At 39.9% G+C, this 25062-nt stretch overlaps 1 protein-coding gene across 1 annotated transcript in view; it reads right to left on the bottom strand.

Annotated features, from left to right (window-relative positions):
- Positions 1-4352: 4352 nt before the first annotated feature.
- Positions 4353-25062, bottom strand: part of Cep97 (centrosomal protein 97kDa) — a 26740-nt gene continuing 6030 nt past the window's right edge. The window contains exons 4-11 of the mRNA XM_013024111.1: positions 22946-23047; positions 21257-21370; positions 20078-20244; positions 16507-16671; positions 13826-13950; positions 9412-10186; positions 6987-7062; positions 4353-5248 (exon numbers count right to left, since the gene is read on the bottom strand). Coding sequence (XP_012879565.1) covers positions 4544-5248; positions 6987-7062; positions 9412-10186; positions 13826-13950; positions 16507-16671; positions 20078-20244; positions 21257-21370; positions 22946-23047 — 2229 coding nt within the window. The 3' untranslated portion in view covers positions 4353-4543. The remainder of the gene's footprint in view (positions 5249-6986; positions 7063-9411; positions 10187-13825; positions 13951-16506; positions 16672-20077; positions 20245-21256; positions 21371-22945; positions 23048-25062) is intronic.

The raw sequence follows: 25062 nt of genomic DNA, 5'->3' as shown, positions 1-25062 counted from the left end.
TGAACCCAGAGCCTCAAGCATGAGAGGCAAGCACTCTACCACTGAGCCACCTTCCCAGCCATAGATATTTACTTATCTATTTACTTAGTGGTAGTGGCGTTTCAATTCAGGGCCTCTTTTGCTTTAAGCTATTTTTTCAGATAGGGAGGGTCTCATGTTTTGTCTGCATGCAGTCACAGTCTGCTACCCACCTACTAATCACTCACAAGCATGCTTCACATGCCCAACTTATTTGTTGAAATGGAGGTTTCACTCATTATTTGCCCATGCAGGCCTTGAACCACTATCCTCATATCTATTTCCTAAGAGGTGGGATGACAAGCATGAGCTACTGCGTCCTGGCTCCTACTATTGCTTTTTAAAATCATTTAAATGAAGTCCAATTTCTTGGAGATCCTCCTTAGTTATTTTCTACAAGCTATTCTACCATTAATAGTAGTGTTACAACTCTCTTAGAGCTTTACTTTTTTTTTTTTGTCGGTCATAGAGCTTGAACTCTGGGCCTGGGCAGGTGCTATCCTTGAGCTCTTCAGCTCAAGGTTATCGCTCTACCACTTGAGCCACAGTGCCACTTCTGGTTTTCCATGGACTGGCTTTGAACCGATTCTCAGATCTCAGCCTCCTAAGTAGCTAGGATTACAGGTATGAGCCACCAGCACCCAGCTAGCTTTTGCTCCTCTTTCCAAGAGAATGGCTACTATTCAAAGACTTTCTTACTCATTAAATGAAAAAAAAGACTAATAGTACAAAGATGTAGAGGACATAACAAACTTTTGGAACACAACATCATGTTTCACAGTTTATTTATTACTATCTAGCCTAAGACAGGTCATCTAATTTCTCTGTGCTTCTGTTTTAACTTAAAATCAATGGAGGGAACAGTCTATGCACTACCCCCTTGTGCTATCGCATTAGTTCTCATTAAGCCTCTTTTGGAAGGTTTAAGACAAATTAGAACACATAATCTCTAAGGTTTCTTCTGATTATCACATGGTATAGTTTGTTTCTACAATAATTTTTTTCTTCTACAACAATTTTTCTTTTTTTTTTTTTTGGTCCAGTTGTGGGGCGTGAACTCTGGGTCTGGGTGCTGTCCCTCAGCTCTTCAGCTCAAGGCTAGCACTCTACCACTTGAGCCACAGCGCCACTTCTGGCTTTTTTGTTTTTGCTTATGTGGTGCTGAGGAATCGAACCCAAGGCCTCATGCATGCAAGGCAAGCGCTCTACCACTGAGCCACCTTCCCAACCCTTCTTTTTCTTTCTTTTTTGTTGGTTATGGGGCTGAATTGGGAACTCAGCACCAGGCACTGTCCCTAAGCTCTTTTGTCAAAGATATTACTCTACCATTTTGAGCCACAGCTCCACTTATGGTTTCTCTAGTGTTTAATTGGAGGTAAGAGTGTCACGGACTTTCCTGCCTGGGCTAACAATCCTCAGATCTCAGCCGCCTGAGTAGCTAGGATTACAGGCCAGAGCCACCAGTGTCCAGCTTACAGTAATTTCTAATAAATAGTTGGTGTCTTCCTCAAATCAACAAAACCCATTAGAAAAAGTCCCAAAGGCCTGCAAAAGTCCCAAAAGTTTCCATTTCAAGACCCAATTCCTCTTCAGCCAAACTAATAAATAACCTAGAAAGTTAACCCAAATAAAACTTTTGTATTACACTATAAACCTATCAAAAATATATTGCCTACTAGTTTACTTACATTCTAATTTATATAATTTTCATTCTACCTACATTCAAGATACTCTACAGTTAAGAGAGGGGGCTAGTTAATATAGTCCTATACTTCTAAACACTAATGAAATAAAATACAAAGAAAAGAATATTAATAATCATGTCCTACCAAATTTCTTACAAACGTATATTGCATACTATTTAGAGGCTGGAAAGACAAAACTAAGGTAAGTGTGAAAAAAAAAAAAAAGATTCTGCAGTGCTTATGACTCACACCTGTAATCCTAGCTACTCAGGAGGCTGAGATCTGAGACTGTGACTTGAAGCCAGCCCAGGCAGGAAAGTCTGTGAGACTCTTACCTCCAATTAACCACCAAAAAGTCAGAAATGGAGCTGTGGCTTAAGTGGTAGAGGTCCAGCCTTCAGAAAAAAAGCTAAGAGACAGCTCCCAGGCCCTGAGTTCAATCCCAGTAGCAAAACAAAACAACAACAATTGACATGCTGCTGCTGAAATGAATTTGGTTGTGTTTATTATTACTTAAAAAAAAGAGAAGAGAAAAATGTCAGAAGCACTCTGCTTAGGTAATACTGAACCATGACAAGTCACTGGCTTCACTGAGAAGTTAATGCACCATGAAGCAGTATTTTGGTACTAGTGCAGTGCAAATTGGTTTTTCTTTGTCTAACAGTGGACAGCAAATGAGGCACTTACCTATAAGTAGAAAAATAGGATTTAGGAAGAAATTAAAAATCATCCATAAAAGATAATTAGCATCATTCAAAAAGTAAAAAATTCTATTTTTATTTAACATGATTCAACGTTGTACATGCCTCACTAGGGAATTTTTTTTTTTTTAGGGTAAGACTTGTTTTATTTATACAAAACAGAAAACATCTATTTCAAGGGACTCTAGATTTCTGAGAATGAAATCCAAGCCTTCTCAACCTGAGAGCTTCTTCTTTGTAAAGTGAGAAAGGTACAGCTGAGCACAGTGGAGAAATATCAACAAAGGACACCAGGTGAACCTCAACTTCGTTCTTCAAGAACTTCTAGATAATTTTAAAGAAGGGGATCTAGCCCGGCACCAGTGGCTCACGCCTGTAATCCTAGCTACTCAGGAGGTTGAGAACTGAGGATTGCAGTTTGAAGCCAGCCTGGGAAACTCTGAGAGACTCTTATCTCCAATTAACCACCAAAAAGCCAGATGTGGAGCTGTGGCTCAAGTGGTAGAATGCCAACTTTAGAGAAAAACCTCAGGGATAGCATCCAGGACCTGAATTTAAGTCCCAGAGCTTGCTCAAAAATAAAAGTAAAAAGACAAAAGAAGAGAATCTACAGACTGCAACAGAACAATGATTAGGCATTTAGCACCCAAATTTAAAGAACACTTATATACTGGATATTTAACTTCCATAAGTTTGAAAGAATCAGATATGTGCTATTTAAGGATTTTAGCACATCCTAAAAGATTAAAATACCAAGCTTCAAAATATTATCCTTATTTACAAATGTATCATCTACCTTAACATTCAAACACAATTTTATTTCTTCCTGAAATTACAGATATGTAGCTATTTCAACAGGTAAAGGGAAATGTATTTTTTTCTGAACCACCATTCAATTATCTTTCAAATGTGGCACTTGTCAGAGATAAGGTAGTAAAAATTTAAAAAAAAATAATTACTCCTACTTTACCACTAGTATTTATTTTAAATGTTCTTCACTATGGGTCAGAGGTTAGAAGTGAGGGCTGGCAATGTAGCTTTGTGTTAGAATACTTGCCTGGCATGCACAAGGCCCTGAGTTGAATTCCCAAGGCTGGAAAGAAAAGAAAATTAAAACAAAACAAAACCAAAAAACAGGGTATGGCCTTGAACCTTGTACAACTATAAGTGTGGAAATACAACCAAGAACAGAGGAGACAGACATACGTTAATATCTGGCCATACATTGGCACATAAATGCTTGCCTGTAGGATAAAAAAGCACTCAATGAAAAGATAAAATGGCATAAAATTTGGCCTTGGCATTATTTCAAGTGAATGGAGCCTAGCATAGCCTCTCTTCATATCAAAGAGAAAGATTCTTGTGTTGCCTAAGTAAGCTTAATTTTAATTCTGGATGGAATACTTTACTTCATGCATTAAAACTTATCTACAACATTTACTAAGTTTTCTATAAAACAATTTAATTATCCTAAGAATAATTAATAACTAAGAATCAGATAATATACGGGCTGAGGGGCTAGCTCAATAGGAGAGCACATGCTTAGCATGCTCAAAGCCCTGGATTCAACTGCCAGCACAAATACAAGAAAAAAGATTCTATAATCTCCATTTTTCTTCCTCAACTTAGTTATATGAAAGTTTCCCTTGACTCAGAGAGAAGGAAAAAAAAAAAGTTTTAAACAATACATTTTCACTTCAAGGAACTCTGGCAAATTTCAATAGTTCACAATTGTCATTTATATTCATTTTAATAAACTGTATTTCTTACTATATAACTTTCTCAGAAGAACCAAAATTCTTCTAGTCTGTTATTAATGCAATTTTTTCTACTTTTTTAAGAAGCTGTTTTTGAAAGGAAAGAAATACATAAAAGGACATTGTTGATGCAAATATTAAGAAATAAAGTACCTATAGCTTTCAATATAAATATTTAATAGATTAGAGCCAAAAAGCTAGCAAAATCAAAATGAAAACAACTCAATATCTAGAATCTGAAAAATATGATACAAGAATATCAATTTTATATAAATAGTAACAAAATAGGGAAGTAGTATCCCCCTTTAAAAAGCAGAAAGGCAAATGAAAATATTCTTTAAAAAAAATTACATCCATTTCTATTTCCCAAAAGCCTGATATATTATACAGTAATACCAACATGCAATATCTGAAATGTGGAATCACATTCTGACTGCTGCCCCTGAACTTCTGCATTTAATTTACAATTCTCTGGTGCCTGGCTGATTTCATCTTGTGAAGTGGGAAATACATTTTGGGTCTCCTCTACAGAAGCACTGTCAGACAAGGCATCTAACTTGTCTGGGGAACCAGATATATGAAGCTTACTATCTCCTGATCCTTCATTAAAATTTGTCCTCTCCTCGGCATCTTCAAGCTGTTGAACTGAAGTTAAATATTGTTCAAGCAGATTATTATCTTGCTCAGTGTGGGAGCTTTCCCTACTCCAATCACCATGTTCTTCACTAACATCCTCTAAATCTGGCTCTTTGCCATATTTCACTGTGTCAATGGAATTCCCCATTATGGAACTTTCACTATCTTCTGTAGAATTGTTTTCAAAATCCAAAGAATCTTGCAAACACTGAACTTGTTCTGTTAGGGAAGAATGAAAACCAGAATCTGGAAATTCAGGTAAGGATTTTTCTTGAGGAACTTGGTCCTGAGCAATGAACCAATCAGAATTTTGTTCAAAAGAGAGGTCCTGACTTTGTGTGAATAGTGGAGGTTCAGATGGCACCAGAGTACTCGATATAGGAGGAACATCCTTATTCCAGGAAATCAGGCGCTGATTTACTGTCTCCTGCCAAGCTTGTAAAGATCTTACCTATAAACCAAAATACACGGTTTTATTATAAAAATCACACCTTTGAGATTTTTTTTTGTTTTCCAGCAGTCATAAAATTGGACTTAAAAACTGTCTTCATTCATTATTCTCCATTATTCTTTTCATAGCATGCCTAGCCTAAACCAGGCAGGCAAAGTCACATAGGTCCTTAGCAACAACAGACTCATTGTGACAATGATAATAGGCCAAAGTAATTCTCTTGCTTCTACTGGAAAAACACTGAGAAGTACAACAGTACATGTGCCAAGGGGTCAATAATGTCCAAAATGTACATCAATCTCTATTCAATAAAACTGATAAGACTGATTACAGCCTATGCTAGTATAAGTAGAGAGCAAAAGAAAGCCTCTTTTTAGATATCCATGTAAGAGTTTGAAATTTTTATGTAAAAATAAATATACACAACTTTCTAAAAAGTCTAAAAACATACTGAATTGTTGAAATATGACTGTGTATATGTGAGTGTATGCCTCTACTATGGTTTGAATTCAGGGCCTGAATGCTACCCTAAGCATTTTTTTTCCCCTCTCTCAAGACTAGTGCTCTACCACTTGAGCCACAGCTCTACTTCCAGCTTTTTGGTGGTTACATGGAGATGAAAGTCTCACAGGCTTTCTTGGCTAGCTAGCTTTGAACCACAATCCTCAGTTTTCAGTTTCCTGAGAAGCTAGCATTATAGGTATGAGCCACCAGTGCCTTGCTGATTATCTTTAATTTTATAGGTCAAATTTTATTGTAATAAATTATTTCATAAAAATATTTCCAAGAGGGCTGGGAAGGTGGCTCAGTGGTAGAGCGCTTGCCTTGCATGCATGAGGCCCTAGGTTCGATTCCTCAGCACCACATAAGCAAAAAGAAAAAAAGCTGGAAGTGGCGCTGTGGCTCAAGTGGTAGAGCACTAGCCTTGAGCTGAAGAACTGAGGGACAGCGCCCAGGCCCACAGTTCAAGCCTCACGACCGGACCCAAAAAAAAAAAAAAATTTCCAAGAGCCAGGCGCTGGTGGTTCACATCTGTAATTTTAGCTACTCAGGAGGCTGAGACCTGAGGAACATGGTTCAGAGCCAACCTGGGCAGGAAAGTCCATGAGACTCTTATCTCCAATTAAACACCAGAAAATCCGAAGTGGTGCCATAGCTCAAATGGTAGACCACTCGCCTTGAGCTGAAGACCTCAGAGACAGTGCCTAGGTCAGAGTTCAAACCCCACAACCAACAAAAAAATATATATATGTATATTATATATATATATAATAATTTCTTGGAAATATATATATATATATATATATTTCCAAGAAATTATTATTGAGAAATATTTGAGCCAGGCACTCAAAATAGTAGAGCACTAGTCTTAAGCAAAAAAGCTCAGGGACAGTGCCCAGACCCTGAGTTCAAGCCCCAAGACTGGCACAAAAGAAAGAAGTACTAATAAAACCAACTGCCTAACCTACCTCTAAAGTATGCTATCGCATGGTTTAAACCTGATTTCTCAAGTGTGCACATGCATTCGTGTGCATTTTTTAGGATATGCATATATATACTACCTTAGTCAGTTTTCATTCAAATATTTCAGATAAATAGCTATGCAAAACTTTAAACTGGATAAAAAGTTTAGCTTTGTGAAACTTTTTTATCTACTGGAAAGTTATCATGACACTCTCTTTTGAGGAAAGTAGCTCTTCTTTGTTCACATCTACTAGGGAAATAATGAGTGATTTACCTGGTTCCAAAGGAATCTCATAGCCTCCTCTTGTACAAATTTTTGAACACGTTCTTCATCTCTTTCCTTTCTTAGTCTGCAATGATGTAAAATAATTCATTTATATAAGGAAGGTTGCATTATAAAGAACTTAATAATCTATTAACAAGGGCTGAGAAGTTGGTAGAGTGCTTGCCTCGAATGCATAAGGCCCTGGGTTCAATTCCTTAGCACCACATAAGCAGAAAAAAGCCTGAAGTAACCCTGTGGCTCAAGTGGTAGAGCACTAGCCTTGAGATGAAGAGCTAAGAGACAGCGCCCAGACTCAAAGTTCAGCTTCCACGACCGAAGAAAAAAATCTATTAACAAGCTGAGTGCCAGTGGCTCACCCCTGTGACCTAACTATTCACGAGGCTGAGATTTGAGGATCATGGTTTGAATCCAGCCCTGGAAGGAAATCCATGAGACTCTTATCTCCAATTTTAACCACCAAAAAGAAAAAAGCCAAAAGTGGAGCTGTGATGGAGTGTTAACCTTAAGTAAGAATGCTCACTCAGAGACACTGCCTAGGCCCTGAGCTCAAGAACCAAGACCAGCACCAAAAAAAAAAATAAAAAAATAAAATAAAATAAAATCTAATAACATTATTTCCACTTTTTAGAATACCTAACCTGAAACCTTAAGGGTTTGTTTTGTTTTGGGATTTTCTTTTGGCGGTACTGAGTTTTGAACTCAGGATCTTCTGCTGGCCAAACATTTACTCTACCACTTGAGTCATGGCTCTTTGACCTCTAGAATCTAGTTTTTAAAGTGCAACTCAAAAGAAGCAGCCAAATGAGAGGTGACTGAAATTCAGATACTCGTTCTACAAAGTGTTGCCAATGATAAAAATAAGTAAAATTAACTGCCTCTGCACCCATCTTCAACTTCCTAGCCAAATACACAGAGAGTACAGAAGGTGCAGGCCATCTCAGTAAATCAGGTCAGGTCTGAGTAATTCAAGGTTCATATGACTGACCTATAATAAAAACCCTGGATAGGGACACTCTTGCCAGAGTTTATGCAGTCACATATCACAGCTGTGAGAAATTAAGCTGTATGTATAACTCAATTTGAAGAAAATAACTTATACCTCGTCTCTCTGGACTCTGTCCTAGGTGCCATTTTATCTCTTTATTATTTTAAATCTATATGTTTTGGTGTCATAAACTGTAGCCAGGAACAAAACAGTCTTCCTGAGTTCTTTAAGTCCCCTTAGCAAATCATGAAACCAGAAGGTCATTTTGTAGACCAATAGTCACAAATAACCTACATTCTAATTCTCTGTCCTTCCTCTGGCACCTCTCCCCCTTCCTGAAACACTTCACCTGTTGGAACTGAACGTCTGCTTTCTTAGTTTTCCTACCATCTGGCTGTCCCTTAGTTCTTTTGCTGTTTTTCTCCTCATCCATTTGATAATATTACTACGGCTAGTTATAAGACTGGTGAAATCCTAAGTTTCCTAGGTTAGCATTTGGTAAGCCATGTGAACATGGAATTAAAGAATAATTTCTACTGCAGTTTCAGAATGTCAGCCCCTTTTTGATCTCTGCTTTTCACTGTAATTTTCATCTGACCTTCTAGGTTCTAGGAAGACTCCACATCTTGGATTTTCTGCTTTTCTAGTTTTTCTTTTTTTTTTGGTCGGTCATGGGGCTTGAACTCTGGGCTTGGGCGCTGTCCCTCAGCTCTTCTGCTCAAGGCGAGCACTCTACTTCTCGACCCACAGCACCACTTCCAGTTTTCTAGTGGTTTACTGGAGGTAAGAGTCTCACGGACTTTCCTACCCAGGCTGGCTTTGAACTGTGATCCTCAGATCTCAGCCTCCTGAGTAGCTAGGATTACAGGCATAAACCAGCACCTGGCTCTAGTTTTTCTATATCATCTGTACTTTTCTCTGTTTAAAATTATAGATGATAGGGCTGGGAAGGTAGCTCAGTGGTAGAGTGCTTGCCTTGCATGCATGAGGCCCTGGGTTCAATTCCTCAGCACCACATAAACAGAAAAAGCTGGAAGTGGCACTATGGCTCAAGGGGTAGAGTCCTAACCTTGAGCTGAAGAGCTGAGGGACAGTGCCCAGGCACAGAGTTTAGGCCCCATGACCGGCAAAAAAAAAAAAATAATAATAATAAAATAAAATTATAAATGATTATATAGCTAACATTCATTCAACATTTTTGTGATACTTCATCTATGTACCAATTGCTGTGCGAGGGAGATGGAGATGCATATGATAATCTGTGTCCTCAAGATATTTTCTGAATATTGTAGGAGAAAAACAAGTAAACCAATAGTGGACATAAGGTGTGAACGTAAGGTGTGACAGAGCAGCACCGTGTTATGAAGCAACATAATAACCTGGTACCCCCAATCCAACAAAACAGCACACAACAGGGTTTTGACTCACCTCCGTACTTCATCAGTTAAGCAGACAATGTGCTCCTGCATTCTGCGCAGTCGGATTTCATAACGCACCTCTTTGGCTTGAGGGTTGTAGTTCCTGGCATAAAACCCTCGCCAACAGGCCTGAAGTTTGGTGGCTGCTTCATTCAATTTCTGAAGGGCAATGCTGTCTTGTCCCAAAGCAACAGATGCCTTGGTTAAAATTCTGCAGGGAAGTTCCCCTAAAGTAATCTGAGACATCGTTTCGTCACTATGTGGTTCTGCATGCAACACACTGTGACTAGCTGGTTCAGGAAGAGATGTAAGACTATGGTTAACATCCTTCAAGACTGCACTGACTATCATTGCCTCGTGGCAAGGTATTAGCCCAGCTTTCTCACTGACTTCTGTACAGACCTTACTTTTCAAAATTTGAACAGAACTCTCACTTGTACCCCATAAAGTCTTTAACTCTTCCTTATTCATGTCCTGATTTTCTAGCCCTTTCATCGATTCTTGTGCAACACCATCATCTTCCAGGCTCAAGTGAATGCCCTGCAGCCTCAGTTCCACGGTGGGTGACACTGGGGACAGTCCTGATGCAACTGGCATGAACGTAGACTCTGAAGAAAGAAGACTACAGTTTAACTTGTCCTCATCCGTCTGTATATCTTCTAGGTGCAGGTCATTTCGAGAATATCTTGTAGTATTTGCAGAGGCTGGAAAGTTATTCAGAACAGCATATAACTGATCATCATTACTGCTTAATCCAACCCAAGAGTTGACTTGGATGACAGGTTCTAGAAGAATCAACAGAATATTATTTGAATCACTAAATATTTAAAGATTTTTTTAGCTATACCCTTTGTAAAGTAATCTAATCCCTAAAGTACACCAAAATACACACAAACACATACAAACACACACACAAATACATTCAATGATTTCCTCTAAGATTCCTAAAACACCAAACCAAGCATTTTTTAATTAACATATTAATTACAGTGATGGGTTTCATTGTGGTATTTCCAGACATTCACACACATATCTTGATCATAAAATCACCCTATTACTTTTTTATGTTTTTTATTGTGAAAATATTGTTCAGAGGGGTTACAGTTAGATGAGCAAGGTAATGAGTACGTTTCTTATCCAGCATTGTTGCCTCCTCCTTGGTTTTTCCCTACCATCCCTTTCTTCCCACCTCTCAACTACATTCTCTCCTTCCTCCTAATAAATTTTGATATGGGTTTCATAGTGACTTTTTCATATATGCACACAATGATTGCAAACATATTCACCCTCCACTCTATTTTTCCCATCCTCCTTCCTACTAGTTACCCTTCTCCAAACAATCATACTTTTATGTTCAAACCAAACATTTTTAAGGAAATGAATTCTCAGCTGGGCACTGGTAATGCACAACTGTAATCCCTGATACTGAGGAGGATCTTGGTTTGAAGCCAGTCTAGGCAGGAAAGTCTGTAAGATTCCTATCTCCAATTAACTGCTAAAAAAGTAGAGCTGTGGCTCAAGTGGTAATGCACTAGCCTTCAGGGGGAAAAAAAAGCTCAGAGCTCAGGTCCTGAGTTCAAGCTCCAGAACTGGCACAAAACAAAAAAGCTGGGCACCGGTGGCTCACGCCTGTAATCTCCTAGCTACTCAGGAGGCTGAGATCTGAGGATGGCAGTTTAAAGTCAGCCGGGGCAGGAAAGGCTTGAGACTCTTATCTCCAATAAACCACTCAGAAAAGTGGAAGTAGCACTGTGGCTCAGCCTTGAGCTGAAGAGCTAAGGGACAGCGCTCAGGTCCAGAGTTCAAGCCCCACGACCCACATAAAAAATATCCATATATTTTTAGAAGGATTTTTAAAAACTAGAAATATAATTCTATAATATATAATTAAACATATGTATTGAGTTATACACACATATACCTATATATACAAAATTATGTGCCATATACATATAAAATATCAAACATGTATATATAAAAATAAAATATTCAAAAGATAATTTAAACTAATGAAAAATACTTTTATTTTTGTCGGTCATGGGCTTGAACTCAGGGCACAGGAACTGTCCCTGAGCTCTTTTGCTGAAGGCTAGCACTCTACCACTTGGAGCCACTGTGCCACTTCCAGTTTTCTGGTGAAGAGTCTCACAGACTTTTCTGTTAGGGCTGGCTTTGAACCATGATACTCAGATCTTAACCTCCTGAGTAGCTAGAATTATAGGCATGAATCATTGGTGCCCAGCCATGAAAAGTACTTTATAAATACTTCAAAAAGATGTGTTATGCTAATATCAATTTAAAGCAAATCAAAGACCTCAATGTCAGACCTGAAACTTTGAAACTACTACAAGAAAGAGTAGGAGAAACATTAGAACCTGTAGATATAGGCAGAAACTTCTTTAATAGAGCCTCAGGGGACACAACAGATAGGAGACTTGGCAAGTAGAACTACATCAAAATCAAAGGTTTCGGGGCTGGGAAAGTGGCTCAGTGGTAGAGTGCTTGCCTTGCATGCATGAGGCCCTGGGTTCAATTCCTCAGCACCACATAAGCAGAAAAAGCTGGAAGTGGCGCTGTGGCCCAAGTGGTAGTGCACTATCCTTGAGCTGAAGAGCTGAGGGACAGCGCCCAGGCCCAGAGTTCAGGCCCCACGACCGGCAAAAAAAAAAAAAAAAAAAAATCAAAGGTTTCTTCACAGCTAAGGACATAGTGACCAAACTAGAAAGACAGCCAACCAACCGGGAAAAGAACTTTATCAACAATATAACAAAGGCCTAATATCCAGTATATACAAGGAGTTCAAGAAACTAATCCCTCCCAAACATAATAAACGAATCACTAAATAGGCAACTGAGCTAAAAAGAGACTTCTTTGAAGAGGTAAGAATGGTAAAGAAACACATGAGGAAATGCTCATAATCCCTGGCCACAAAGGAAATATTATGAAAACAACTCTGAGACTCCATCTCACCCCAGTAAGACTGTCCAATGTTGTGAAGTTGAACAGCAACAAATGATGGCAGAGATGTGAGGACAAAGGAGCCCTATTGCACTGTTTGTGGGAATGGGAATGTAAACTAGTACAACCACTCTGGACAGTAGCCTTGGGGTTCTTAAGAAAAACTAAACAGAGGGGCTGGGAAGGTGGCTCAGTGGTAGAGTGCTTGCCTTGCAAGCATGAGGCCCTGGGTTCAATTCCTCAGCACCACATAAGCAGAAAAAGCCAGAAGTGGCGCTGTGGCTCAAGTGGTAGAATGCTAGCCTTGAGCTGAAGAGCTGAGGGACAGCGACCAGGCCCAGAGTTCAGGCCCCACGACTGGACCCCTCCCCCCCAAAAAAACCCTAAACAGAGCTTCCCTATGACCCAGCCAGACAACTCCTGGGCATTTATCCTGAACATCCTGGGCCAGGATATGATAAAGACACCTGCACATCCATGTTCATTACTGCAGTATTCACAATAGCTAACATATGGAAAGAGTCCGATGTGCTTCCTATACACAATGGAATTTTACACAGTCATCAGAAAGAATAACATAATGTCATTTGCAGGGAAAAGGACAGAAGTGGAACAAATCATGTTAAGTCTGGTAAGTTAAGATCAGAGAGACTAATGGCACATGTTCTCTCTGATATGTGGAAATTATACCTAAAAATCACTGGGATATGACAAATTTTACAAGATTCTAGACAGTTACATACTGTAAGACCAAAAGAAGATAGCCTTAGAGGAGAATCACAAAGATGTAATGCCTAAGTGTCTCTTCACATTTATACAAAATAATGTACATACTGAAACAAACTTAATTTTTAGGTGGTTTGGGGGGATTTTATTTGTTTTGGTCAGTTGTGGGGCTTGAACTCAGGGCCAAAGCACTGTCCCTGAGCCTCTTTGTGCTCAAGGCTAGCACCTGAGCCATAACGCCTCTTAAGGATTTTGAGTGGTTAGTTGGAGATAAAAGTCTTCCCAGGGACTTTTCTGCTCAGGCTGGCTTCTGACAGCAATCCTCAGATCTCAGCCTCCTCAGTATCTAGGATAACAGGCATGAGCCACCAGCGCCTGATTCAAATTTTAGTTTTTGATGTTTCTGTCTTCTTTACCTTATGTATGGTATATACATGTATGTATCTTCAGGAAGGTGGAGTGAGAGGGGAAAAGGGTAAATTGCAGCAGTGGAGCTCACTGGACATCAATAAAAGTGAACTACACAGCTCATGGTTAGAGACGAGAGGGAGGAATCAGAAGAGAGTGTGAGGGAAGACACCGTATGAAAGAAATGTATGCATTGCCTGACTCATGTAGTTGTAACCCCTCTATATATCACCTCTTTAATAACAAATTAAACTAAAAAATACATATGTGCTGTGATAGCTAGTAAATCAAATAATTTAAGAAAAATAACCAGAGATAAATTAATTTCTCACCATTTTCCTGGGCTAACTGGCAATCTTGAACAGGGCTTGAATGCTCAGGTGACAGGGGTGCCCTTAGTTCAATAGGAGCAAACTCTTCATTTTGGCTTTGGTTCATCAACTGTCTCTGGTGAAACCTAAAAAAAAAAATCATTAAACTCTGATATTTACAAGTTCATTCATAGGTAACTTCAGTCACTGGCAAATTACATAGTCTCATTTGAAAGCACTGGGGAAAAAAAGATGAAAATTGCTGGGTAGCAGTGGCTCACGCAAATAATCCTAGCTACTTTAGGAGGCTGAGATGTGAGGATTGAGGTTCAAAGCCAGCCTCCGCAAGAAAGTCTATGAGACTCTTATCTACAAACAACCACCAGAAAACCAGAAGTGGTGCTGTGGCTCAAGTGGTAGAGCACCAGCCTTGAGCTGGAGAGCTCAGGGACAGTGCTCAAGCCCAGAGTTCAACATAATGAACAACAAAAAAAAAAGGTTAAAATTTATTTTTAAATTACATGGATAGACACTATCACATGCACACATTTGCATATATACAAACATTTAAAGGCAGGCTCTGGTAGCTGACGACTAAAGATGGAGATGTACTCAAGTGGCAGAGTATCAGCTGAGCAAGCACAGCTCTGAGTTCAAACTCTGTTCCTGGATAAATTTAAAAAAAAAAAACTACTAAGTGTTTCTGGATGTTTTTTAGTATTAGTATTTTAAAGCCCATATGCTGTACCTACGTTAAAAAGCCAAATATTTATTTTTGAGACACAGAATCAAACCAAATCTTTACACATGCTATGACAAGTGGTCTCCCACTGAGCTGCCATCTGAGTCCTTCACAAAAACATTTCATTAAAAATTCCATTGTTGGGGGGAGGGGGGAGGCTGGGAAGGGATGTGAAGGGTAAACAAAAGGAGGAGGCTGCAATGCTTGGTAAGAAATGTACGCATTATCCTGCCCATGTAATTGTAACCCCTCTGTACAGTATCTTCACAAATAAAATAAAAAAAAAAAATTCCATTGTTGGAAGTGGCACGATAGCTCAAGTGGTAGAGTGCTTGCCTTGAGTTGAAGAGCGCAGGGACAGCGCTCAGGCCCAGAGTTCAAGCCCCACGACCAAAAAAAAAAAAAAAATCCATTGTTAGGGGTTGGGACGATGGTTCTGTGATGAGTGCTTGCCTTGCATGCATGAGGCCCTGGGTTTGATTCCTCAGCACCACATAAGCCGAAAAAGCTGGAAGTGGCACTAGCCTTGAGCTGAAGAGCTCAGAGAAAGCACCCAGGCCCAGAGTTCAGGCCCAAAAGCAACAACAACAACAACAAAAGTTCCATTGTTAGCCAAGTACTTGTGGCTCACACCTGTAATCCTAGCTATTCAGGAGGTTGAGCTCTAAGCTCTAAGGATCACAGTTCAGACAGCCAGGGCAGGAAAGTCTGTGAGACTCTTATCTCCAATTAACCACCAGAAAACCAGAAGTGGTGCAGTAGCTCAAAGTGCTAGAGTGTTAGCCCTGAGCAAAAGAACTCAGGAACAAAGTCCAGGCCCTGAGTTCAAGCCCCAGGGCTGAAAAAAAAAAAAAATCCCATTGTTGGGGGGGAGAGGGGGAGTGTAGTTGAGGAGGTAGGAGGGAAGGGATAGTAGGGGAAAAACAAAGGAGGAGGCAACAATGCTTGATAGGAAATGTACTCATTACCTTGCTCAAGTAACTGTAACCCCTCAGTACAGTATTTAGACTATAAAAAAAAAGTATTTAAAAAATCCCATTGTTACAATGGATGGAAATGGGAGGGAAAAATTGAGAGAAAGCAAGGGAAAGGGTGACATTGTTCCAGAAGAAATGTACTCTTTACCTGACTTACATAACTGTAACCCCTCACCTTTATACTAACCATTTTAAATATTTTTAAAGAAAAAGGAAAAATCTAGCCCTTTAAAATAATGAAGGATAGGAATGTAAAACAGATCTGTTTGGAAGTGGGAGTCAGGGAGAGGAAAGGACAAAGGGAGAGGTCATAGGGGTGTGAATAAAGCAGAAAATAGAACTGAAATCTGTTGACAGTGGTACAAGAAGTGGCCGGGTGATGAAGGGGATGGGTTGGACTGGGCTACACTTATGCAAATATGAAAACACCCCAGTGACATCTCTGTGTACAACTAATATTTGCTAATAAAAATGGAAAGGCAAAAAAAAAATCCTATTGTTTACTAGGCACTGAGGATTTGGTCAAAGCCAGCCTGGGCAAAAAGTCTGCATCTCTGATTTCTAAAAACTTCCAAAAAGCCATTAGTAGAGCTGTGGCTCAAGTGGTAGAGCACTAGACTTGAGCTAAAAGAGGCTCAGCCCTGAGTTCAAGTCCCAGGATTCCACATGCATGCATGGGTGCGCACACGCACACGCACACCACACACACACACACACACACACACACACACACACACATCACACCACATATCCCATTGCCCCAAACCACATTATTTGGCTCCTTCTACTCAAAGAGTGATTAGCAATACAGTTCCTGTGGGTGAGCTGCACTGTGTAGCACAGCACTCCTACAGGACTGCTGAAATGACAAGCCTAACTACCCTGAAACATGGACCAAAGCACTGACCTACTATCATCATCTGAAGGACTGACGGGTATTTTTACCTGTGAATTCATTACCTGATAAAAGTAGATGGGCTTACCTCTGTTTACTCAGAATCTTCTCTAGTTTGGCATCTTCTGCAGTTTGCAGGCCCAATGTAGAAGTAAGAGGACAAACTGTAGCCAGATACTGGACAAGCTGAATGTGCTGGCCAGGCCGATAGGCTCGCCCTTTCCCTTGACTATAGAGCCACTCAGCTTTCAAACTGGAATTGAGGGAAATAAAGAAAGGATGATGGTACTGGGAAGGTCCAAACACACTGCTAAGCAACAGTGATTTTCCTTCCTTATTTACCTTTATAAAAACCACTGGCTGTTTTTCATAGATATAGAGATAATGATTTGTACATTTTTTCCCCACACTTAGATATGTTTCCACAGGTTGACAGTACTGTTTCTAGATTTTTTACAATTATTTTCAAAGCAACAATGAATGTTCCCTCATTAACTCTGTCAAACTGAAAAGTCCAAATACATTAACCACATTTAAAGGCACTACTTCATAATGACATTAAAAAAAAAAAAATACACCAGGCACAGTAGCTCACGCCTGTAATCCTAGCTACTCAGTAGACAAAGATTGGGAAAACTGAGGTTGAAGGCCAGGCAGAAAGTTTGCAAGACCCCCAACTAAACCAACAAAATGCTGAGTATGCAGAAAGCATTAATAAGAGAATCATAGTCCAGGCTTACCTGGGCATAAACTTGAGAATCTATTTTAAAAACAAATCAAGGATGCCAGGTGCTGGTGGTTCATGCCTTTAATCCTAGCTACTCAGGATGCTGAGATCTGAGGATCACAGTTCAAAGCCAGGCCAGGCAGGAAAGTCCATGAGACTCTTTTTGTTTTGTTTTGTTTTTTTGGGTCCGGTTGTGGGGCCTGAACTCTGGGCCTGGGCGCTGTCCCTCAGCTCTTCAGTTCAAGGCTAGCGCTCTACCACTTGAGCCACAGCACCACTTCCGGCTTTTTTCTTATGTGGTGCTGAGGAATCGAACCCAGGGCCTTGAGCATGCAAGGCAAGTGCTCTACCACTGAGCCACCTTCCCAGCCCTCCATGAGACTCTTATCTCCAATAAACCATGCAGAAAACTGGAAGTGGCACTGTAGCTCAAGTGGTAGAGCACTAGCCTTGAGCTGAAGAGCTGAGGGACAGCACCCAGGCCCAGAGTTCAAGCCCCACAACTGACAAAAAAAAAAAAATCAAGGCTGGTACTGAGGGCCCACTCCTATAATCCTAGCCATCAGGGGGCTGAGATCAGAGGACCACAGTTCAAAGACAGCCCAGCAGGAAAGTCTGTGAGACTCTCATCTCCAATTAACCACCAACAAGCTGGAAATGGAGCTGTGTCTCAAGTGGTAGAGTGCTACCCTTAAGCAAAAATGTCTAGTGACAGTGCTTGGGCCCTGAGTTTAAGCCACACACACACACACACACACACACAGAGTGCAAAAAGAGCTGGGGACACAGACACACACACACATAAACACACACACACAGAGTGCAAAAAGATCTGGGAACCTGGCTTAATGTATAAGAGTGCTTGCTTAGAAACAAAGTACAGAGTTCAAAGCTGCAGTGCAAAAACTAAAAAATTCAAATAAAATTCATCATTTCAGAATCAATGATGAACTAGTGATTATATGTAGTGATCATTAATAGTCAGTAATAGCAAGACCATGGGAATTTCATAGTAGCCAAGAGAATCCACAAGGTAGTCCTCCACGGGTGCTAGTAACTCAAACCTGCAATCCTAGCTACTTAGTAGTAGGCTGACATGTGAGGATTGAGGTTCAAAGCCAGCTCAGGCAGATAAATCTAAGAGACTCTTATCTCCATTTAACCATCAAAAAGCCAGAAGTGGAAGTGTGGCTGAAGTAGTAGAGCACTAACTTTGAGTGGAAAAGCTAAGGAAGATTGCAATGGCCTAAGCTCAAGCCCCAGTACAAATCAAACCTTAATCTCATCATATCTCCATATCCACCTATCAATTATGCAAAAGAATATATCAAAAGACTTAGAAAAATGATTTTGTATGTGTGTGCCAGTACTAGCACATGCACTTAAGAGTCTTGAATTCAGGGCCTGGTGCTGTCTCTGAGCTTTTTTTTGCCCAAGAATAGGGCTCTACCACTTGAGCCACCACTCCACTCTGGCGTTTTGGGTAGTTTAGTGGAGATAAAGGTCTCACAGACTTTCCTTCTTCAGGCTGGCTGTGATCCTCTCATCTCAGCCTCTTGAATAGCTAGGATTACAGAAGTGAGCCACTGGTACCCAACTGCCTTGAGTTCTTTGCTTAGGTATTTTGTACAATTTCCCAAATGCATCATTATAAGAGCAATTAGGTCTAAGATACTAATATTTCTTTTTCTTTTGTCGGTCCCATAGGCCTTGAACTCTGGGCCTGGGTGCTGTCCCTGCACTCTTTAGCTCAAGGGTAGCACTACCTCTTGAGCCACAGCTCCACTCTGGTTTTCTGGTGGGTAATCGGAGATAAGAGTCTCACAGACTTTCCTACCCAGGGTGGTTTTCAGTAGCTAGGATTACAGGCGTGAGCCACTCGTGTCTGGCTAAGATTTCTTTTTCATATATAAAAAGTTGTAGGTGGAAGTGACACTGTGGCTCAAAGTGGTAGAATGCTAATCTTGAGCAAAAAAGTTCAGGAATGCCACCCAGGCCCTGAGTTCAAGCCCCACGATCACCACCAACAACAACAAAAAATCTTTCAGCTGGGCACTGCTGGCTCATGCCTATAGTCCTAGCTACTCAGGAGGCTGAGGTCTGAGGATTGTGGTTCAACACCAGCATGAGCAGGAAAGTCAGGGACACTCTTATCTCCAATTAACCACCAGAAAATCGGAAGTGGCACTGTGGCTCAAAGTGGTAGAACTCTAGCCTTAAACAAAAGATCTTAGGGACAGTACCCAAGTCCAGAGTTCAAGTCCCATGACTGACAAAAAAAAAAAAAGAAAGAAAAAAAGAAGAGCCCAGAACATTAGTTCTGGGCACAGCAAATAAGTAAAAAATTATAAGATTTTATGAGATTAATCTGAGATTCTGTAAAATATACATAACCTAGTATCTATGCAAAAGTGTTCTAAATTCCTAACAGAGTTAACAAAAGAACTTTTAGAAAGTAAATTGTTATGAGTATTAAGTTAGATCCAAAGGCTCCAACCTCTATAGCTGATATTCATACCTTGTCCTTTTTTAAGAAAGGGGAAACAGTCCCAAATGACCAGCACATAGATCAGTGTATAATTTTCTATATGCTACTATATGCATTATCTTCATTTCTTTTTTTTTTTGTCAGTTATAGGCCTGGGCACTGTCCCTCAGCTCTTCAGCTCAAGGCTAGCATTCTACCACTTGAGCCACAGTGCCACTTCCAGCTTTTTCGGCTTATGTGGTGCTGAGGAATCAAACCCAGGGCCTTATGCATGCAAGGCAAACACTCTACCACTGAGCCACCTGACCAGCCCCATTATCTTAATTTCTAACCACAGCTTGTAAGAAATATTCAATTTATTAATCTGTAGTTAATATGTAATTAAGCTAAAAATGATCTTTTTGTTAACTTTCATAATTAATATGATACCAAGGAAGTATTCACCTTTCCTTCTGAGAAATCACATATCCATCAAGGACTCTGAGATTTAAACACCAGCTGACAATATATGGCCGGTAGTCAAACCCTGGAATGGAAGGTGTTGCCATCACACAAGGATTGTTCATAATTGACAACTGCTCCAATTCAGTAAGGGATGCCAAATAAGAGATCTGGAACAAAGAATATCTTTGATGAACAAAATAGACTATTCACTGTGAATGTGCTTCAACTGATTACACACCCTTTGGCATCATTTGAGAATGCAACAATTTCCCTCTTATTCTGGAAAGCAATAAGTACTACTCTTCTATTAGCCTCTGACTTCTAAAATTTCAACAATACAGCCATTTTTCATTGCTGCACAAAGAGTTCTTACAAAGTAACAGCACTATTTCCCAGCAAAGAGAATACTACTTTGAAAATAAAGAACAGCTAGGGTAAGGTGGAAAATATGCCTTATTAACCTCTACCAACAATCATCTTCCAAGGGATGCTAATTACAGCATTACAAATGAAACCAAGCTTTAATGAGTGACCCACATTAAGAAAGCAGGAGGGCTGGGAATGTGGCTTAGTGGTAGAATGCTTGCCTAGCATGCATGAAGACTGGGGTCCAATTCCTCAATACCACACAAACAGAAAAGGCTGGAAGTGGTGTTGCGGCTCAAGTGGTAGAATGCTATAGCTCTGAGCAAAAGAAGCTATGGACAATGCCCAGGCCCTGAGTTCAAGCCCCAGGACTGGCAAAAAAAAAGACAAAAGAAAAGAGCTGGGTGACATTGGCTCATGCCTGTAATCCTAGCTACTATGAAAGTTGAGATCTAAGGATTGTGGTTCAAAGCCAGCCCAGGCAGGAAAGTCTATGAGACTCTTACCTCTAATTAACCACCAAAAAGCCAGAGTACAGCTGCAGCTCAAGTGGTAGAGCACTAGCCCTGAGTAAAAAAGCTAAAGGACAATGCCCAGACCCTGAGTTTAGGTACCAATACTAGCCTACACAAAATAAAGGAAAGTAGGAAAAAACAAAACAAAAAACAGTGAGCATTCTAAGGTCAAGTGGTTTTATCATGATGGCATTTTCTTCTAAGATGCTCAAAGTATAAAATGAGCTCACAAACCAGTCCTCTGGCTCTCTCAGACTCTCCACTTTCCTGGGTCGTATAAAGTATCTTCAAATTTTACCTCATTTAAGTCCCGAATTTCATTTTCTGCCAAAGAAAGTATAGCAAGACTTCTGGGTAGATAAGCAGGTGCCATTCTAAGAGAGGTGATGATGTTTCCATGTAAAAGCAGTGTCTTGAAAATAAAAATAGTATGGATTCATTACAAATGAATAGACACAAAGGGTTCTGTTCTGTTTTGACAATATCACACCTATAATCCTAGCTACTTAGGAGATTAAGACGTGAAGGATTGCAGTTTGAAGCTAGCCCATGCAGAAAAGTCTTCGAAATCATCTCCAAATAATCTGCAAAACATAGCACGAAAGAGGCATGGCTCCAGTAGCGGAATGCTGGCCAAGGACAAGCAGATGAAGCAAAAGATTTAGGCTCTAAGTTCAAGTCCCAGTATCAGCACAAAATAAAACAAATAAAATGAACAAAGAAATCTATTGTTGTACTTCTCATTATACACAAATCAAAGACTATTAATACTTAGAAGGATCCTAAGTGAACTTTTGGTTTCACTTTCTCTCATATCAACATCTCAACATCTGAAGCTCACGGAAGGTTAAAACCTAGTCTAGGGATGCATGCTTAATGAAGTAACTAACATGCTATGAGATTAGGTGCAAAGCAATTTCCAGCACACTTACTTCCTTTTAAATGCTAAATTTTAAAGCAAAGTTTCCAAAACGGAGAGGTAAGGCACATCTCATACCTATAACTACATAGTTTTTAGTAACTAAGAGCCAAAGGAAGGTAGAATGTCACATAAGTCAGCAACAATCAAGAACAAATTCATCACTCTGAGTACCCAGGATTATGATCAGATTACCATACCTTCATTCCAGAACATGAAGACACAGACAGAGCCACACACACAGACACACACACAAACACACACACAGATACACAGACACACACACACACATACACACACACTCACATATTCTATCACCTTCTGTTCATGAGAATTCTCTTAGCATCTCTCAGGACAGCACCTGGCTGTTTAGAATAAGGATTACTAAAAATGATTTCTACTTGAGATGTGAGAACAGAGCTAAGATAATGCTTCTAAGGCTTCTAAGCATCCATTTGACCCAATGAAAGAAAAGTAAAGAAAAAGCCCAAAAGATTTTTGAAACTGTTGATTCCATCTGTTATTTGAATGTATAATACATTATCTGCCATAAAAAGTGCAATATGGCTGGGCACCAGTGGCTCATGTCTATAATGGCTCACACCTGTAATCCTAGCTACCTAGGAGGCAAAGATCTGAGGACTAAAGTTTGAAGCCAGCCTGGGCAGTAAAGTCCATGAGACTCTTATTACAATAAATTACTCAAAAAAAGCTAGAAGTGGAGCTATGGCTCAAGTGGGAAAACACTAGCGTTGAGCACAAAAGCTTAGGAAGAGCCCAGGCCTACAGTTTAAACCCCAGGACCAGTATTCACTTGAGCAGAGTAGCTCAAGACCAGCCTGGGACAATAAGAAACTGCCCTTCTCCCACCCCCAAAAAAGATAAAGGAAAAAAAAGAAAAGAAAAGATGAACAAAAAAATGCCTCATACTTAATTTCTAGTACTCTAGTAGAACTCTTAAAACTAATTTATTCTTCATATATGGTAAGGTGGTTTTAGGTTAATCAGATCACTTTCCCTTGTTATTTTGGAATACAACAATAAAAATGACATAGAAAACATGCTTACCTTCAGGGATCTCAATTTAGATAAGTCACCTATCTGGGGTATGTTATTGTCTGACAAATCAAGGTGCTGAAGAGCTGTGCAGCTATTCATCTGCTCCATGGCCTATTACAAGAAAATGATCATATTCTTTAATGCACTCCAGAGCAAAACCTGAAATTCTTCCCTACTTCTTTGGAGCTGAGTCTCAGCTGAAAGAAGCAGGGCAGAAGAACTGAGCAAGGGGAAGGGAAAAGGGATAACAAAATTTATTAAATTGGGGCTGGGAATGTGGCTTAGTGGTAGAGTGCTTGCCTAGCATGCATGAAGCCCTGGATTCAATTCCTCAATACCACATAAACAGAAGAGGATGGAAGTAGCTCTACGGCTCAACTGGTAGAGTGATAGCCTTGAGCAAAAAAGAAGCTCAGGGACAGTGCCCAGACCTTGAGTTCAAGCCCCAAAACTGGCACAAAAAAAAAAAAATTAAATTGTCATGTTACAATCATGTTTATTGTAGGACTATTCACAACAGCTAAGCTATAGACTCACCATAGGAACATAACAACCGATAAGTGAATAAACAAAATGTGCTATATATGCACAATGGAGTATCATTCAACCATAAAGAAGAAAATTATGACATTTGCAGGAAATTTTATAGAACTGGAGATTATCATGTTAAACAAAACAACCAAGACTCAAAAAGACAAACTGATGTTTCTTCTCATTCAGAAAAAAATGACACAAATGTAAAATGTTGATTATTGAAAGGGACCGGCAAGGATAAAAGAACAAGAGAAGATGATGGGGGTGAATATGAATGAAATGCAATTTATCTATGTACAGAAATAGTAAAACTTGGCTGGGAAGGTGGCTCAGTGGTAGAGTGCTTGCCTCACATGCATGAGGCCTGGGGTTCGATTCCTCAGCATCACATAAGCAGAAAAAGTGGGAAATGGAGCTGTGGCTCAAGTGGTAGAGTGCTAACCTTGAGCTAAAGAGCTGAGGGACAGTGCCCAGGCCCAGAGTTCAAGCCCCATGACCAACAAAAACAACAAAAATAGTAAAACTCATTAAAAATTGTAAAAAAAAAAAAAAAAAAAACAAGAAAAACTGGGCCAGCAGTGGCTCATGCCAGGGCAGGAAAGTTCTTGAGACTCTTATCTCCAATTAACCACCAGAAAAGTGGAAATGGTGCTGTGGTTCAAGTAGGATAGCGCCCACCTTGAGCTGAAGAGCTCAGGGACAGCGCCCAGGCTCAGTGTTCAAGCCCCATGACCAACAAATCAAAACAAAACAACAACAACAAAAAAGCCAGGCACCAATGACTCAGGCTGAGATATGAAAATTGCAGTTTGAAACCACCCCACCCAGGAAAGTCTGTGAGACTCTCATTTACAATAAACTACTCAGAAAAGCCCGGAAGTGGTACTGTGGCTCAAGTGGTAGAGTACTAGTCTTGAACAAAAGAAGCCAGGGACAGTGCCTAGGCCCTGAGTTCAAACCCCAGACCCACCAAAAAAAATGAGGAAGAAGAAAAGAGAAAGGGAATAAGAAAAAATAATGGAGGCCTGGGAAGGTGGCTCAGTGGTAGAGCACTTGCCTTGCATGCATGAGGCCCTGGGTTCAATTCCCCAGCACCACATAAGCAAAAAAGAAAAAAAGCCGGAAGTGGCGCTGTGGCTCAAGTGGTAGGGTGCTAGCCTTGAGCTGAAGGACAGCGCCCAGGCCCAGAGTTCAGGCCCCACAACTGGACCCAAAAAAAAAAAAAAAGAAAGAAAGAAAGAATAATGGAGAAAGTAAATACAATCAAAGCATACTAAATACATATGTGGAAATACCACTCATTTGTACACCTGACATACATTAATAAAGTACATTACTATTAATCATTTTGCAAGCTTCTATCTTGGCTATTTCTTTAAAAAAAATAGAAGGTTATTAAGTAGTTCATGTAATTTCCAATAATCTACAACTAAAAAAAACCTTAGTGACTTATGACAGTTGGTATGGAACAGAATTTGCCAATTTAGAGTGAAGCCAAATAGCCTGAATTTAAAATGTGGCTCTTTAATTTCCTGGATTGTGACTCTGGATGAGTAGAAATGGATAGCTTCATTTTTTTTTTTTTTTTTTTT

This window comes from Dipodomys ordii, unplaced genomic scaffold, assembly GCF_000151885.1.
Source record: "Dipodomys ordii isolate 6190 unplaced genomic scaffold, Dord_2.0 Scaffold73, whole genome shotgun sequence".
NCBI classification, from domain to species: domain Eukaryota; kingdom Metazoa; phylum Chordata; class Mammalia; order Rodentia; family Heteromyidae; genus Dipodomys; species Dipodomys ordii.
This window is presented reverse-complemented; position numbering and strand designations above follow the sequence as displayed.